Here is an 18,043-nt window from a genome sequence, read left to right on the forward strand (position 1 = left end):
AGGCTCCCGCGGGCCGGGCCGCGCTCCCGGCAGAGCGAGCGGCCGCGGGGCGCCGACATGAGCAGGATTTCGAGGTTCTTCAAGGGGGGCGGCGCGGCCGCCCCCAGGGCCCGCGGCGGCCCCTCGCCGCAGGAGGCCCTGGCGCGGCTGCGGGAGACCGAGGAGATGCTCGGCAAGAAGCAGCAGTACCTGGAGACGCGGATCGAGCGGGAGCTGGCGGCCGCCCGGCAGCACGGCACCGCCAACCGCCGAGGTGAGGCCCGCGTGTTGCTGGTGACCGAGGAGCAGTGATCGAACCCCACAGGCATATGCGATAAAGCTAAAAAATGACTGACAGCTCAGAGCATTCGTGCCTGCTACACCATCCTCCCGCTGCTAGCTGCGGTGGGGGAGATACTGAAGGGACGGTGAGGGTTTGATCCTGCTTACACTGAAGCCGTGGTCCCCGGGAAGGAAATGACTAGAATTGCAGCAAGACAGTCTCGGGGAAACGGAGGGCTTTGAGAAACAGGTTGGTTTAGTTACTCCTTAAAGACATCTTGAGTCTTGGCTGTCCACTCTGAGAATTATTTTTCTTTAAATGCGCAAAAGTGAAGCAAAATGTTTTCAATTAAAGATTCAAAAAATATATAGAATAAGTTGCTCTTTAATCTGCTCTTTCTGTTGCTGGATAATTAAAAAAGTTAATGCCATATAATTTGTGAGGAGCTGCACATTAAAGGTGTTTTGCTTAGTCTTTTCACTTATTTGTGATACTTCAGCACTTAAGTGAAAAGCATTTAGTTAGAAGGGGTTTAAAAACACTGGTAGAGATGGGACAGATTTTAAGGCACAAAAAGTCCAAGTGAATAAAGCCAGTTCAGCAGTGCAACTAAGTCTGTCACTCTGCAACACTTGAGCCATCCGGGTCGGTGTGCTCCCAGTTTTTTTTTTTTTTTACTTTGCTGTCCCAGCTGGAGTGTCCCTCTTGTCCCTTTGGGCAGGTACTGGCACTCCTGTGCTAGTTCAGGGAGGTGACCCAGCTAAAGAGTAATGTTACAGAGCAAAGTGACTGAATCAGCTCCCTGAACTGGTTCACTTTGCAATTGTATGAGCAGCATATGATCTTGCATGTGTGCAGGGAAACAGACCTGTTTGTGCAACTGTAGCAGTTCCTATTTAGATCCCGACACGCTGCTGTGAAACTTCACCCCAAGACTCTACTTTGAGCTGGCCTTGTTGCAGGAAGAAGCAATGTTCCCTGCCTCGCTCCTGCCCCTGTGCGCCTCTCTTCCTTACGCTGGGAGGCGCGCAGGGGGTGTGTTTCAGAAATCTGTATGTGGCTGTACAGTAGCTTGGTTTTGGGGCTTTTTTTTTGGGGGGGCTAGATGATTTTTGCCCTGGGTAGGCTGGCTCTGCAGCTGCCCCAGTGCTTGGGCCCGGGTGAAGCAGAAGGTGGTGCCTAGGCAGGAATGAGTCCTCGTTGTTGGGAAAAGGCAGATCTGCTTCTCTTCTAACCCAGCTGATTTATGCTGGTTCCAAGTGTTTGGCAAACTATGGCTTTGCACTGTACTTTCAGGAATGCAGCATTCAACATGGGAAGCTTTTCTCCCAGGTACTTGTTTCCACTGCTGTGCTGCAGCATGCTGTTCAAGTTATATCTGTACACTTCTTTGTGGAGTCATGCTTCAAGCTGGATTGTTGGGCTCACCGTGATTAAAAGTAACTCTCTCTTATCTTTCTTGTCATTGGCTCAGTAACCTACAGTCAAGTACAGTAAAGAGAGGGTAGGGCAAGAAGGATAGAATAGCAATTTTTTATGCCAAAAATGGCACTAAAGCCAGAAGGGTAGTAAAACTCCAGTCAGAGTAGAAATGAGATAATACAACCTTGCTGCACCAAAATGATAGAATTTGGTAGACTAGTGAGCAAGCGTAATTCCCCAAATATACCCCTTCATATGATATAACAATTGTGTTAGTTTTAATTGCTGCTGATTTACATATAACAACATGTTAGCTAGTATACTGTAATATATTTCAGAGGAAATCTGTGGTAACCAGCAGCTATTGTAGCATTATGTAAGCATACAGGCAAATGAGAGAATAAAAGTTTTAATCTGCATTGTCCTGTTAGAGTGAATATTTCAAAGCGACCTAGCAGGTAATTTTATGTGTTTTTTTCATAATTGCATCACTAAGAGGTCTCTGGAATTTAAAATGGGAGTGTCTGAGACTGGAGCAGGATGTATCTACATATAGAAAATATACCAAGTTAGCATGATCTCATTTGGTTTTTCAGGCGTGTGAGTCTGAGTCAGTTACAGTGACACAAGCAGGATCAGACTCAAGCGCCAACAATTTTTCATGAGTTCAAATGATTCTTGAATGGGTTCCTGTGACATCAGAAGACTTAACCTGATTTAAAAGCCATGACATGCTAGCTATGCAAATAGATGTGAAGCATCACTTAAATATTTTTTTGGCTTCTCCCTCATGAAGTGTGTATTGCTGCAGTTCCTGTAACCAATCTGAAATTAGCTATGCTTATGGGGTAATATATTTCCAGTGTTCCCATTCATATCTCATTGTAACTAGACCACTTCAGGGTTTTCTGAACAGCAATGTGTGTTGGATTTCCTCTTGCAGAGATTGTTTTGTGATAAGCAATATTTTCTTTAACGATTAGCACTGCCTTTTAATCTTTCACTATTCCAGACACAAACTCATGGTTCTTTTAGGGTATCTCTTGCTATATATGTTGACTAATTTCAGCCAGTGCACAGCTCACAACTCCAGCTGCAAATTGACCTTTTGTCTTGAACATTTTGAAGGTCATATAGGAAAATTTAAAGGTTAGAAAGTGATACTGAATGTTAAAATTGTTTAAGCTTGAAGTGAGAGAAAGGGCTAGCACTGGGAAGAGGCAAGCTGTTCTGTTTTCTTTTACTTCTACATCACTACATCCATGTCCGTAATGACGATATGCATTTTTTTGATGGTGATGGGTTAGGACAAAAGAAGTGTCTTAGTCCTCACAGTGCAGTTTGCCATATAGAGAAGCTTTTTCATCCCAAACTTACCACCACTGTGGTGGTCATTCAGTTAGCATGTGGAATGATATTACCTCCTTAATGCTGGGAATGATGCTTTTGCTTAAGGCTTGGCATCCGGTTGTGAGGCAGTGTGGAAAGTTGTCTATATTACTTTCTGGATTCAATTACTATGTTTTCATTGTAATTTGTAGTTTGTTTTTTTTTTAAAGTTAGTTTATCGGCAATACTTGTTGTATGAGTATGCAGAGAGTACAAGGGAATGTTATTCCAGGGTAAAAGTTTGACCTCTGTCCTCCAAAAGCCTCTGCTCCTTATCATTACTGTTTGTTCTCTCTCTCCTACAACAATCCCTTTGCCTCTGAGTTTGTTCTCTTTCCTTCCATTTTACACCCTCCATACACACACCTGCTGCCTCTGATTTCTTGTGTGTTATTTGAGAATTCTGTTTAAAGGAAAATGGGTTTTCTGAAGCGTGCGTATGCATGTGAAAATGCTGCAATTTGAGTGTTGTGTTTTAGCCAGGCATCTTCTACAGGTCCTAAAAAGGAAAAAAAAAAAAAAAGAAAAAAGACTGAATGAAAAGAAATAAAAGAAATTAAAAGCCGACACAGCTTTTTAACAGGAAGAAGGCTTAACCAGAGAGTCACAGAATATTACTGAAGATAAAACGTATGTAGAAAATTGGAGTAACAAGTGTAGGCTTTTACCAATAGATGCTGCTAAATATGTTGTGTGGTACGTTTGAACAAGGCCTGTGTAGGAATGCCACGTGGCATTCCTTTTCCGTGAGTTAGTTGTAACCAGAAGGTTATTAAAACTAAGAAGTGATGTAGTAGTTGCATGTTAACACAGACAGGGCTCTCATTCCTAGAGGCGGGTGTATGGCAGGTTGGGACTGAGGATTTTTTGGCAGAGCGGTGTGGAGAAGCCCTCTACTATCTCTTTGTTCTGTGGTTTACAGCCATTGTTCTTTTCTCTTTGCGATCGTATTTAAAGTATCTTGCCATGAACTGGAATGGTTATAATGAATCAAGTGCAGTACTGCTTTTGAATTATTGCCTTGGTTGTTTGAGAATTTGCATACAGTCACAGGTTTCAAGGATTACAAATGTTGATAATGAGCTTTCTTAAGCTTGTATGATTTTTCTGTGGCCTCAGCAGCATTACTTCTGGTTGCCACTGATGTTAAGTGAGATCAGAATCTGTACTCCACAGGTCCCATACAGAGCAGAAGTGTAAGTAATCCACCAGGGAGGCAGGCATTGCACATCCTCAAAAATACTACTTGGCCGGAGAGCCATAGGTGTGAGCAAATTTGTGACAAGCACCTACTGCCAAGAGAGTCTCGCTCATCTCAACCCCAGATGACTAAATTACTGATGTGCCCAAACCAGAAAGCCCTGAGAGTTGGCATTAACCTTGAGAAAGAGACTGTGTGTGTAATTTCACATCCAAGAGGGCCTCTTCATATTGCAATGGCAACTAGAGACCTGTGTTAATAAGAAATATGTGCTGAGTTGAAAAGGAAAGTAATCACTACTGTACTGTTTATCAGCTTTGCTCTGTGATTTACAGCCATTGTTCTTTGCTCTTCATGATCAGATTTAAAGTAAGACTTTTTTTGCTGGATAAGCTGATAGCCAGTCCTCCGCGTGGTGCTACTAATAGCGAAGAAATTACAGTGAAGGTGGATCAAATTTAGCAATAAGAACACTGCAAACATATGTCTTTAGTAGTCAAGATGGTCTCCTAACAAGAAGTCACCAGTCTGTACACTAATGTTTTTTACAGAATATATTCTTGCTCTTACAAGGAAGTGAGAGCTCCTAGGTATTTATGACAGGTATGTGCTATGAATTAAAATAGTCATTATTTTCAAAGTTATGCCATCTGTATGACATTTGTATTTTTGGGTTGTTTTCTTTGTTTTGTGATCCCTTTAGATAAAGATAAATGAGAAAAGGTAGTTTGGGGAACATTTTTCGGTGGGTGCAAATAGGCACCAACAGTAAAGCAAGAGGGAGCTTTCCTAAGGGAGGGAGAGGAGCTAAGTACTTGGTCGTAAGTGAGGTTTGAGTTTCCTTGAAGCAGTTTGTGAAGTGAAGTGTATCCAAGGATGACGTGCAGTACTTTCATAGCAATGTCATGTCTTCTGAAGAAATGCTCTTTTCCTTCTTCACCAAGTTTCCCTTGGGAATTATAGGGTTTACTTGACAGTGCTCTTATTTCTGCTTCAGAATATCAGATCAGTTGTTCCCTTACTAGTGGCTACCAGTGGTGGGCTTGACAGGTACAGGTGTTATCATCACTGTACTGTCTATTTCATTCTGACCTGTCATGAAGACATGGTGAAGGTGCCAGGACTACTATCTTTCTTCTTGCTGTTGGAAACCTGGATCTCCAGCGTGGCCAGGATTGTTATTGTCCGTCTGGCCATCTTTCCTTCCTTAATAAAATATCACCATAGTGAACTTGGAAAGTGTCTTTCTGTATATTAATGAAAGTAATTCTAAATACATAAACTGACTGACATAGTAGTCTACTGTCGTTCCAGCTACTTGTCCTGAAAATAAAATAAAAACCCAGAATACAAGAGCAGTGGTTCCTAATGCCATGAGCCGTGTCCTGCTTGCTGGACAGCTGAGTCCAGAAGTAGGGCTAAAGCCCAGGCAACCACTACCCATGTCACTGTGAAATGCAGGAGCTGAATCTGCTTCTTTGGAGCACAATAAAAACCAGTGTATGAGATTCCTTTTTCCTGGAGAAGACCTTCATCTTTTCCTGGTTAAATTGGCATTGCACTTATTTCATCAGATGATGCTTAGATTCTTCTTACCTGACTCTCTTCCTTTTCTGAAATCTTTGGAATGGGCAACACCCTTTTGCAGTTTCATTCTGTGACCTTCAGTAAAGTAAGTTTATCACTGTCACTCAATTTCTTTACTTTTTCATGGAAATTATGTTCTTTTTCAGTTGTTTATTATAATACAAAAGCATTTGAGAAGAGTTTCAGTGTTGTTCTTGCAAGATTTGCACGCAACTTTTAACATGCTTACATGTGTAGTAGGAAAATCACTTAAGCAAAGTAAAGCTTATGACAATCTGTAAAATGTAGAAAATAAGATTTCAAATCAGTGAGGAAATTCTCATATCCTAGCTATAGTAGCTGTGATTACAAAACACTGAGCAATGAGGGTCCTTGCAAATTCAGGATTCATTTAATGTATGTGAGAAAATCATATAATGTGGTGTTGGAATATATAATATCTTGGATGATAAGGAAGAAGTATGAATTGTTATGCTCTCAAGTGCTTTGTTCTGTAAGTCACTGTAAAACTAAAGAGAATTAATAAAGGTGATATGTTGCAGTACAATAGTTAGGAAAAGCTGTTTATGAATAGGTGAAGTCGCAGAGCGTTTACATTCTTTTGTGATTTCTTAGTTTGGGTGTGGTTTAATTAAATCTTATACAGGAACCTGCAGGATTTTGAAAACAACTGCTCTGCATGTAATTGAGGAAATCCATTTTCTCTTTGAGCAGTCAATAATAATAGCACCAATACAGAGTCCCATTTCTGAAAAACATTGGCTAGAAATATTTCCGCATGGTAGCTATTTACTCAAACTCAAGTCTTTCTGAATGAGCCAGTTAACTTTCTTCAGTCCATGGGACTTTAGAGTCCTCCCTGGCACAGCCATTAAATATAGCTGGACCCTCTGACCTTCAATCAAAGAATCCAGGATCAAATTTTGATGCAATTAAAGCTGAAGAGGGAAGTGGATGGTGTTAGTACACCACCAGGAATAAATATACATAAGTAGGGAGCTAATAAGTAGCTAAAAGACTGTATTGAATTTAGTCAGATAGGTATATTTTGGAATTGCCAATATGAATCAGAATTCTCCCATTTGTTATTTGCATAATGTCATCTGGGATTCATTAATCTTCTTCAGAATATATATGATCTTTGGAGCATCCCAAAAAACTTGGGAAAATCCTCAACTTGAAGATGGTGGTTAATCTGCTGTGATTGTGGATTGTTGTCCTGGAACATTTTACTGCAAGTGTTAGATTTGTGAAACTGTGTATTTCACAGGCTGAGCAAATGCTTGCCCTTGTGCAGCCAATGATGAGTAATTTGGACCATGTTGACACATCTTAGTGTGTGCTGTTACTCACAATAAATCTGTGCCTGTTTCTTGCAGGGCACCTGGATTTGTCTGAAAAGTTGGGTACCACAATGCATGTATTATTGCACATGACAATGGTTTGAATAGGACACCGGCAGTAATCTCTGCTGTTAGTTGTTTGAGTTTGAGTGGCTGCAGTGCTGTAGATGCTTGCTGGCACTGAACCTGATTTAGAAATGAAATGTGAGACAGGGGAAAGGACATAGGGATATTAATTGACATTGAAAATACAATGAGTTAACGCAAATGCCTTACTCTTGTCTGGCACTGTGTAGTTTGGAAAGGACAGTGGTCCAGAAATGCTTGTGGCAAGATTGTATTCCACAYCCGGAGAGTAAGTGAAGCCTTTTTCTCCTTCTGTTTGTCACATGCATTTATGCTGGTAATGATTTACTGTGGGCAAAGTATGCTGCTTATTACTGTTTTATATTTGCTAAGTTATCTCATAACGTACAAAGATAATATGGAGTAGCTATATTTGACTGCGGCTTTGTCCACAAAGTCCTATATATTTTCAAGTTTGAAGGTTTAAAGGTTAATTCTGACAACCACTTAGAGGCACAGATACAACTGAAAGCCCAAGAAATGTTAATATTTCCTCTGATCTAACCCACATGTTTGGTTAGGTGATTAGGGCTTTCCATTGCACTTTACGATTTTTGTTCCTCAGACACAGTTTAGAAAGCAGCATTGGTGGAGATGTGGTTGTCATGACAGATCTTCTTACTCTGTCTTCCTTAGTTCTTACTTATGTTTTGCAACCTCTTTTCTCTTTCTTTACCCTGTTTCCTCCTTTCTGATCCCTCTTTGACATTTTCCTTTTTCCTCCCTGTCATCTCCTGCTTTGCCTGTGTGCACAGGATGGAATTCAAGATCTCCTGTAGCGGAGGAAGAAGCTGCTCTTCCCTGTGATTCTAAAAGGAGTTAATCTAAAAGAGGCTTCCCAGCATGTTCATACAACAGCATGTTGGTGATAAGCAGGCTGCTGATCTGGTGTAGTCAAAGTTTGCCTCTCTACTAGTAAGGTAGGAGGGTGAGAATTCTAACTTCTCCAGGTCGTTGTTACTGAACTTCTTGTGCTTGCATTTCACTATGAAAATACACAGTATACTTTGCCTGTTTGCGTTCCAGCTGCCTTACAAGCACTGAAGAGAAAAAAGAGGTATGAGAAACAGTTGAGTCAAATTGATGGAACACTCTCAACCATTGAGTTCCAGAGAGAAGCACTGGAAAATTCCCATACCAACACAGAAGTGCTCAAGAATATGGGTTATGCTGCACAAGCTATGAAAAAAGTGCATGCAAATATGTAAGTGCTTTCTACTAGCTTTCAAGATGAGCTTACTAAACATCTATAAACCATTTCATCACTTGGTCTGTTGTACCTTGTTAGCCAGTTTTCACTTCATTTTGGTTCAGGCATTTAATGTCAGGAATGCTGTTGGTCCTGTAATGTTATATTTGGCAGAAAAATATCTCTTCTTAATGGCAAATCCAGTAGGAAGTCCAGCTAACTAAGGAAATCCATGTGGCACTAGCTGTATTAAATCTACCTTGGCAGTAGAGATCTGGAAAGATCAAGGGTAGAAGTAGAAGAGACTTGTAGAAATGAACTGAACTCTTTTCCTCAAAGTGCATAAGCTGGGTTATATGATTCAGAGTGCTAGTTAGACCTGAATAATAAAAGAGGGTAAGATTTTTATATATGTAGTATTTTTATATGTTCTATATTGTTCGGTGGGGTGTTTTTCTGCCTGAATAAAGAGAGTTAAATCAGAAAAGGTTGTTCTGGGAGAATAAACAGGAACTGAAACAATGGTGAAGTTAACAATAAGGGGAAGCTTTTAAATGGGGAATAGTCTTGTTAAGTTCCCACCACTTCTGGCTGAGAGCTTAAGATCAAAAAAGGTGCATCTGTAAAGGTACTGACCTCAGGAAGGAGATGGGGTCTGCCCAGGGAATGCGACTGTAGGCTGTCAAACACATAAGAAGCACAGAGAGGGAGGAAAGCACAGACTGCTGCAGTCTGACTTTTGCTACAGTTCCAAAGTGGAAGGAATTGGACTGGCTAACTGTGACACGCAGAAGCTTGCCAGGAAAAATTAAGGTGTAGGTGAAGGAAATTATCCCCCCTGAGTTCTGCTCTTTCTTTTTATGCCCATGGATGTATGTACAGTCTGTTTTGAAAAAGGTGTTTCTAAGTCTCTTCTGTAGGATTTAAATGATGTATCTTTCAAAACTGTTTCCATGTTATTTTGCCAGGGACTTAAACAAAATTGATGATTTGATGCAAGATATCACTGAACAGCAAGACGTTGCCCAGGAAATTTCAGATGCTATCTCAAACCGAGCTGGGTTTGGTGATGAGTTTGATGAGGTTAGTACTTCAGTAAACCCTGTGAGTTTTGTCTATAAAATGACCCAGTGGTTATTTTGTTTTGCAATGGTTTGCTCTAAAAATTTTTTATTCAAAAGATGTGATTGTAAAATTGCTTAGTTCTAGCTTATCCTATCAAGGACATTTTATGTCTTTTTTTTTTAAGGAAGTTTTGACTGCACACCCATACTTGTTATTCTCTTCTGTGCTGTGGAAGAAGGAGATCACTAAAGCATGCAGTTTTTTACTGCTCCAAATAGACGCTGAAACATGTAATTTGTTGTGCTCCAAATAGACATATGTTTGGCTAGGTGCTATTCCTATTACTGCACCATCGTATTAAAGATTATTGCTCACAATTCTGAATATTTGGGCCAGATTTTAAAGGGGATTTTTTGGTGCCTGGAGATGCAGGTCCTCTCAGTATTTTCCAGAATTTCAACAGAAGTTGATTAATTGAGTAGTTGTTGTTCCTGTTGGAAGCAATATGAATTCAATCCCTGAGCTCTTTTCTTTCGAAAACTTCACGAGGTATCTAGTACCTTCTGAAAATTTTCTGCAGGAGCTTTCCAGGGTCCCTGGACTTCTTTTTGTATATCTAATCAGGCCATTAGTTGTTTCTGATCCARTCAACAAGTATGGTTGAGTACTCAAGGGTCCAATATATTCAGTTTTTTTGCAATTTGTGGAATGCAGAACTGGTGATCAGGATAACCAAGCACTAGGAATCATTTGAAGACTAACCTAAAGAATCAAATAATGCCCCCCCCCAACTAATTCATTCCAATGTACCCAAATTAAGGGCAGATACGATACAGCATATGCATTTTTCTTTGCTTGATTTTTGTCTGTTTATTCAATAGATATCCTTTTGATACCTTGTTGAAAAGCAGTAGTGGTTCTTTTTATTTTTTCCCATTGTCTGCTTTCCTGTCTTTCCACTTGCAGTGTAAATGAACTTTTCTAGAAGCACTAATGAATACTGGCATAAGGAATTGGATTCAGGCTGTATAAACTGGGCCTTGGGTAACTGAAAAACACCTCCATCCCAAACAGCTATGCAGTGTCTCTTAGCATAAGTGCTAACTTGTAGGAGTCTAGACTCAATAAGCATGTTGTAGATTGACCTGAAAGTTCCTCACAGATGCTAATCTTAGTTGATGGGCGTGTTCAGAAAGGCCTGTTTTAGCAAAATAAGCCACTGTCTCTTACATGAGGCATCATTGTACCAGCACCTTGTTTTGCATAAGGGCCAAATAGAGCACTTGTCCAGTAACTGGGAAACCTGGTTCAAAGGCCACTTCAGCTCAGGAGGACTAGAATCAATGACTTAATCACTGTGTTATGAGGTGATTTGTGTTGGAGGATGATATTTAATTTTATTTTTTGAAGGGCATTTTGACCACACGCTTGTATTCTTCACCTGTGTACCACGGGTGCAAGGAGATTGTTGAAGCATGTAATTTATACTTCTCTAAATAGATATAAAAGCATAAGGATTCTTTGTCTCTGGGATGACACAATGTATGTAATGAAGAATGCAAAAAACCTCTACTCTACCTGAGTAGGATGCTCATTTGAGAGAGGCAGTCCTTGCTTAGAGGCCTGTTTCTGATAATCAAATGTGAGATACATACACATTCCAGTGGGCAAAGTCTGGAACCCAGGTTCTGCTCCCCTCCGCGTGACTCTTCCCTCTGCTCCACTCCTTTTGGCCTGGCTTCAACAGGAGAAAGAGGATTCATTGCATCTATTACAATACACCACAGCTTAGTTGTAGAGCAGCTGTTGAGTTGTGGGAAACACAAGTTCAAGCTGCTTAACTTAAAACCTGAGTGTCCTACTTCCAGGGCGTATATCCTAGCCATTACACTATTATGCTAAAGGTAGGAATCACCACTTCCTCCACCTCTTTAAGAAAGAGCCAGCCCTTCATGGCTGACATCACCTCCTGATTGCTTACTTGCTCAACAGAGGGAGTTAAGGTATAATTTGGTGTGGGAGGGGGTTAGGTGACCCTCTAGAGGTCTTCAGAAGCACCTGTTTCCATTGACTTTATAAGGACTTGGACACTAACTTTTTAAGAAGATTGTATTCACACCACTTATTTAGATTCTTAAAATACAGAAACATTTGCACCTCAACTAAGTGCCTAAGTTGGACATGGGGTCCACCCTGCACATTTCTTTGAGAGATTTGCTATCAATCGAACATCATCAGATGTAGACCTGATGCCAAAGCTTTTAGATGCTGTTCTAGGATTTGCACTGCGCACAAGGTCGGACTGGCTAACTAGCCTTTTTTGGCCTTAAAATAAATAAAAATAGGAAATCAATTCTTGGAAGACGTATGATGGCTATGTCATTATCATTTTAATTTCCATGTTGGTGAAAAATGGGTGGGCAAAGCCCATTTCAAAACCTGGCAGATCCCCCTTTGCTCCAGCCTCTTTTGCCCATTGTTTCTTTTTAAATCATTTTATCTAAGTGGCAAAGGTCCGTTTCGCTACAAATATGTAATTGTTGGCTTGCTTTCTTTAGGATGCTCCTGCCAAGGAATAAGTCTTTGGCTTTTTTAAGTGTAAAGCTTTTTTTAGTATTATGAAAGTGGGTTAGAACATCTGTCCAAATGAGCTTCTCTAGCTAAAATCCCAAGAGTGTTATGTGCATCAAGAGTGAATAACCAGACCCAGGAGGACAGCTCTGATTCCAGTGCTGCTTTGAAATCATATATAATTCTGAGCTTAGTCTGTTAGGGCTGTAGCATAATGCATTTAATGCCACCCTTCCTTATAACCAGCATAGCCTGGCTGCTTTCTAAAATGGGAAGAATCACATTGTTTCAACTTTCAAATAAGATTTATTATCATACCGCACACTCACTAAAAGTTATGCTGGCAATATGCTGTTTTCTGATACTTGTTTTCGGCTATAAACTGTTAAGTCAGTAGTGCTTTGCTTCGTGGTGGTTAAAAAAGCACTTGACTGAGATCACTGGCAGGACAATGAATTTGTAAATAATGTTTTCCTTGAATTTAGGATGAGTTGATGGCAGAATTAGAAGAACTGGAGCAAGAAGAAATGAATAAGAGAATGACAGATGTCAGACTGCCAAGCGTTCCATCCACATCACTGCCTTCTCGCCCTGGTAAACCACTTGCTTGCCATTTTAAGTTTCCAATGATTAAGCCATGCTGTGAGTAGGAGGAGAGGAGGAGAGAATTCCAGATATGCATTTAACTCTGTTATAACTTTTAAAGTATTATAGGTTCATTATAGTATTTTTGTATCCGTTTATCAGTGGAAGTAGAATTCTGGCTTGCCATATGGAAGCATTTAGAACTAAATTCTTTATAGATTTGGGGAGATGAACTCGGGGAACTTGATCTTTCACATATGCTGATACATCTACTGAAATGTGTAGTGAGATCAGTGAGGAATGGGAAGACTTTTTTCTTCTTTTTTGGCAATTAAATCCTTAGCCTTTTTAATTAGTCTGACCCAGATTAAAAATGTTTGTGTCAAAGAGACTTCCTTTGTAGGGTAGGGTTTGATATTTGCCAGTGATATTTTAATTAGAAATGAAGAAGGCGACAGGAAATACAAATTTGAAGAAATATTGTCGTTCTTTCACTTGCTTTCTACAAAACAGACTTATTTCTGGCATTAAACAGAAGTCAGAAGTTAGCTATACCTCTGATATTTTTCTGTAGTCCAGCCCTGTTTGTTTTGAATTAAGCCAGAGACAGGCAACTGTTAACTATACCTTTCACTGTGTCCTTGTTGTCTTTCATCAACGGAGTCACTGTGTACTGATGCTAGTAAAAGAATATAAATATTTGGTGGCAAGGACAGGACATGCATCGTGTAAATTGTTTATGGTACATTCTGCTGCCAAACAGGTTACCTGGACCAGCTCAGCTCAAACACTCTTATGTGTGTTTTGGCAAACACTTAAATCTCTGAGAAGAGGTTTAAAATGTTCAAACTGGGATCGTGGCCTCATCTACTCATGTAAATTGCACAAGAGCTAGTAAAAAATGGATTTAGGAAAAAGTGCAAATTCCAGTCTTGGTACTTAAGGCTTTTTCATATATCCTCTTCCAGATCCAGCTATGCCAACTGACAGGATTATTAAATTCAGGCCACCCCCATGTGCTGCTTACTATCTTAGATTTGCTACTTCATCTGTTTGTATGACTGCTTCAGGCAAAATTAGCTGGGTACATTTATACAGTTTAAGTATTAAGCAAGGGCTTAATACCTAAATATTAAGTTTAGCAAGGGCTAAACCCTTTCTGTTTCTGAAACTGGATGCTTCCTATTACACAGAAATAGCAAAATAATAACAACAACAGTTAATGGTTCCATAATGCTTTTAACTGGTGATGCATATTACCTCCTGACTTTATAGATGGGGATACTGAGGCAAAGGAAGACACAGCAACCTTCCCAAGCCACTCAGTAACCAGTGGTAGAGCAAAGACTGTAACTCAGGTCTCCAGTGTTCTTCTCCCAACTTTAGTCCCTGATGGTGGTACTCACACCCCTGGTGGTATGCAGCCCCTCTCAAGATGGTTTACCGTGGCTGCCAGCTGTATGGCTGCCACAGGCAGGAGCTGGCTGGCTGCTGGCATCTGTTAACAGATACACAAGGCTGATGGACCTAGTAAAGTATTACACTGATGTTTGGAGGAATGCAAATCCTGACACAGAAGGCCCAGAGTTGGAAAGGGTCTAAGGCTGGGTCCTTGGCTGTTGGGCCCACAGTCTGCAGATCAGCAAATGACAGTTATTTGGGGGAGGTTTTAGTTCAGGGAGTGTGAAGATGTATGATAGTAGATTTGGAAAAAAAAAAAAAGAGAGAGAGAGAGAGAGAACGTGTGTGGGACTTGGTACAGAGCTGGGAATTGCTATTGCTGTGACCACTGCAGTTAACTGAGTAGCCACAGATGTCATCTGAGCAAAGTATGCTTAGGAATTTCTTTCTCCTCGTTAATAAACAATACCTCTCCTTAAATTCGGGTGCGTCCGTTGGGAGACTGGACCTGCACATGCAGAACCCTTCAGCAAGGCAGCAGGGTGCACACCGGCCATGGGTAGTGGGGTAGGTCACTCATGACTGCCCAAGTGGAGGTCAGAGAACAGGAGCTGGTAGCGTTCTGGTGCACATTCTCTCTCACTTTTAGGGCTAAATATATTTTCTGTGGGAGTCTTTCAGTAGAAGATGTATGCAAGCTAATGGTGGGGCAGAATAGTTAACATCTCATCAGCTTCATCACTATGTTACCTATATTTAGCTTGCTACTCAGTAAATCGATATGAGATGTTCAAACTGAAAAACACTACACGAGTCATAATGCTAACAAATAAAATGGCTTTCTTTGTTGCATTAGTCAGTAATTATTGTTAATCTCTCTCTGCAGCATCGACCAGGAAGAGAGCGGAAGATGAAGATGAAATGAAGCGGCTAGCTGCCTGGGCTTCATAAGAGTGTGGTTTTCTTATAACAGTGAACATTACAACGCGGATGTAAAGTGCTGTAGTACTATTTTATAGCATTACCAATTCAGTGTGGTTGCATTTCATACAGACTGGATTTTCTTTTTTCTTTTTTTTTTTTTTTTAAGGCCAGCCTTCTAAAAATAATTGTGTGACTTCAATATTGCTGAATTAGTTTAAAAACAAACAAAAAACCCCCTCAATAGCTGCCAAAACTCCCCAGCTCTCCAAGCCCCAAAGTTTTTCCAACCTTGGCCAGAAGTTTGTTTTCTTGCTAGAATGATGGCACTATGAGGGTATTTTTATTAGTATCAACTTTTCTTAGGTAATGTCTTACTACTTCTTGCTATTTTGTGAGACCTGTATATCCCACTTATGCGCACACAGCTGGATTTATGAGTATTCAGTTCCTGTTTGTATTCGATTCCTGAATGGAAATGGTATCAGAGTGTTATATTTGAAACGTCTTTTTAACTCTCATTAAAAGCTGATAGAATATTCTGAATGCTTGTAAAGCTAATGTACATTATTGCCCAGCTGACTACTTTTTGACTTAAGGAGTAAATTCCACTCTGAGTGCTAAACTACTGCATATATAGAGAAATCACTCTTCAAATGGAAAACAAAAATTATATAGACTACTTTGTACAAACAAATTTTATTTAATAAGACTTAAGGTCTGTGCTGTAAGCTTGCTGTCAATCACAGTGAAATAGTAAAACACTGTGGACTTCCTGGGAAGTTGGAAAGCAGAGTCACAGTGGTCTTGGTTTCTTGTTTTCAAATTAATCTAAATTCACTGATGATTGAACCACATAGGAAATAATGGGAGACTTGGTGTCTGTAGATCTCTAGAAGCAGAAGACTGATTACTTCTTATGGTGGACTTTAGCTTGTGATTTGCTGGGTCTAGCAGGTGGCTTCAGCCAAATGCCTATTGTATTTTAGGTTAAGCGTAAACATTAGTGTGTGTATTTCTGGACACAGCATGCTCAGACCTTTCAAGTTGAGTTCTGTGGATGAAGCCAAAAATTTACACTGTGGAAATGACTTTCCCTTTTTCAGGATTCTTTCATTCTCTGCCATGGAATTGCTTTTGGTTTGCATCCATATGAATGGAGAATTGAGCCTTGCCAATTTATTTCAGATAAATTTCCTGTTGGAAAAGATTAAGTGTATAATTCCATCCTAAAGTTTGGAGGCACCAGGAAGATTATCCCTTTCTGTTGAGAAAAGAGAAAAACTGGAACTATTCCATTTTTCTTTTAAAACAAAAAATTTAAAACACTACCTTAAATTTAAAAATATATTATGAACTATCTGTAGGAAACCAAATGCTAACAAAATGTCATTTAGTTTTAGTGCTTGCTGAAATTCAGGATAAGACGCCAGCCAGAAGCCTCCTTGACAGTCATAATTAGTAAAATAGCAAATATTCTGAGTTATTTAGAATCCATTTGCTAAGCCATTTGGCTGGGATCCCATTTTCAAGGTTAAGGCAGTCTATGGAAGTCTCTGAATTAGGTACAGAAAACATTAGTGTACACTGATTGCATAACAGTGCAAGACTCACTGGCCATGTGCTTGTGAACACATCTGTTATCTGTGAATGCGAGTGATGTCATGCCAACATAGTCACATACTTAGCTTGGAAAGGCTGGCTTCTAGCATTTGTTCTTTGTCAAATTAGTGGTTTTCCAATACTTAGCACTTGCGTAACACTTTTACCTATTTAAAGTGTTCTACAGACTAACCAAAATACATATCTCAGCTTCCAGTTTGAAAGTAAAATGATTTTCAGTCTGCTTTGGAAAATGTGGACCTACAGCTTTTGTGCAGGCACCTTCTATGTGAACACACCCCACAGGGAGGAAGAAATTATAGGGACAGCCTTCTCCTTTGCAAGCTRATGTGTGACTGCCAACCTCCGTCAATGGTTTGGCCAAGTGCTGATCCTGGGAAGCTTCAGGTATCTTCAGCTCGTGTTGATTTCAGAGCAGGCACTTTAAAAACAAAACTTGTGAAGGAGGAAGAACAGTAACCATGGTCATTCAGCTGAGCTCCTCTGAAGGCTTGAGTACAGTGGCTGGTGTTTCAGGAGGACAGAGTCAGAGACTAGGACACACTTGATTTGTGAGGCTATGCTGAGAAGTACTATAGTCATGTATACCAATCAAAATACAGCACGGACTCCCATAGCTGGAGCGCTTGTTGTCATATCTGTTTGTGAGATCGGTGTTTTTCCTTCAAAAGCAATGGAGTTGTAGGGATTTGCTTCAGCTGAGGAAGCAGCTCTTTTCTATGCAAAGTCAGATGAAACTGTGACAACTGCCTCTTTCTTTTTTGAACATATGTCTCTCTTCTGTGCCAAGATGCTATTTGTTCAGCATGTAAGCAGACGAGCTTGAATAGTGTCAATGTGTTATTGTAAATGTACTCTCTATTAACTCAGACATATTTTACAAGAGGACTCTGGAAGCAGATGGTGTACTATAGCTGACTTCTTTTCCTGATTCTTACTTATTTTGGGAATCTTTTCTTCCATGAATAGGCTCGGACATTTTAATCTGGGTATCATCAAAAAGGGGAAAACATCTTAATAAAAAGTAAAAAAAAAATTAATATATGTGCTGTAAATAAATATTTTGGTGTCATACTCATGCTGTGTGATTGATTGTATTTATTTTTCTATCAGCAAAACATTAAGTACTCTCTCTGCACTGTCATTAGGATACAGTGCTCTTAGAGAGTCTGAGGATTTGGAGAAATRTTTTTTTTATGTATTAGTCTTTGAACAGAGGTGATTTAGTTAAAAAAAACAACAAAGTATATCCTAGGGTGTCTGGGCTGCATTCCTTCAGCCTTAATAATTGTATTTGAAGGGATTCTGTATTTCAATGTGTCCAAAACACCTACTTCTTCTTTTTACTAGAAGATTTC

The 18,043-nt window shown here is 40.0% G+C and overlaps 1 protein-coding gene across 1 annotated transcript; it reads left to right on the forward strand.

Annotated features, from left to right (window-relative positions):
- The first annotated feature begins 14 nt into the window (after positions 1-14).
- On the forward strand, positions 15-17,843 carry CHMP4C (charged multivesicular body protein 4C). Its single transcript, XM_026081381.1, has 5 exons — positions 15-253; positions 8,357-8,534; positions 9,488-9,602; positions 12,641-12,749; positions 15,028-17,843. The coding sequence occupies exons 1-5, from the start codon at positions 58-60 to the stop codon at positions 15,090-15,092; spliced, it is 663 nt and encodes a 220-aa protein (XP_025937166.1). The 5' UTR covers positions 15-57; the 3' UTR covers positions 15,093-17,843.
- Positions 17,844-18,043: the final 200 nt, after the last annotated feature.

The sequence above is a fragment of the Apteryx rowi genome, unplaced genomic scaffold (assembly GCF_003343035.1).
Source record: "Apteryx rowi isolate R43461 unplaced genomic scaffold, aptRow1 scaffold_548, whole genome shotgun sequence".
NCBI classification, from domain to species: domain Eukaryota; kingdom Metazoa; phylum Chordata; class Aves; order Apterygiformes; family Apterygidae; genus Apteryx; species Apteryx rowi.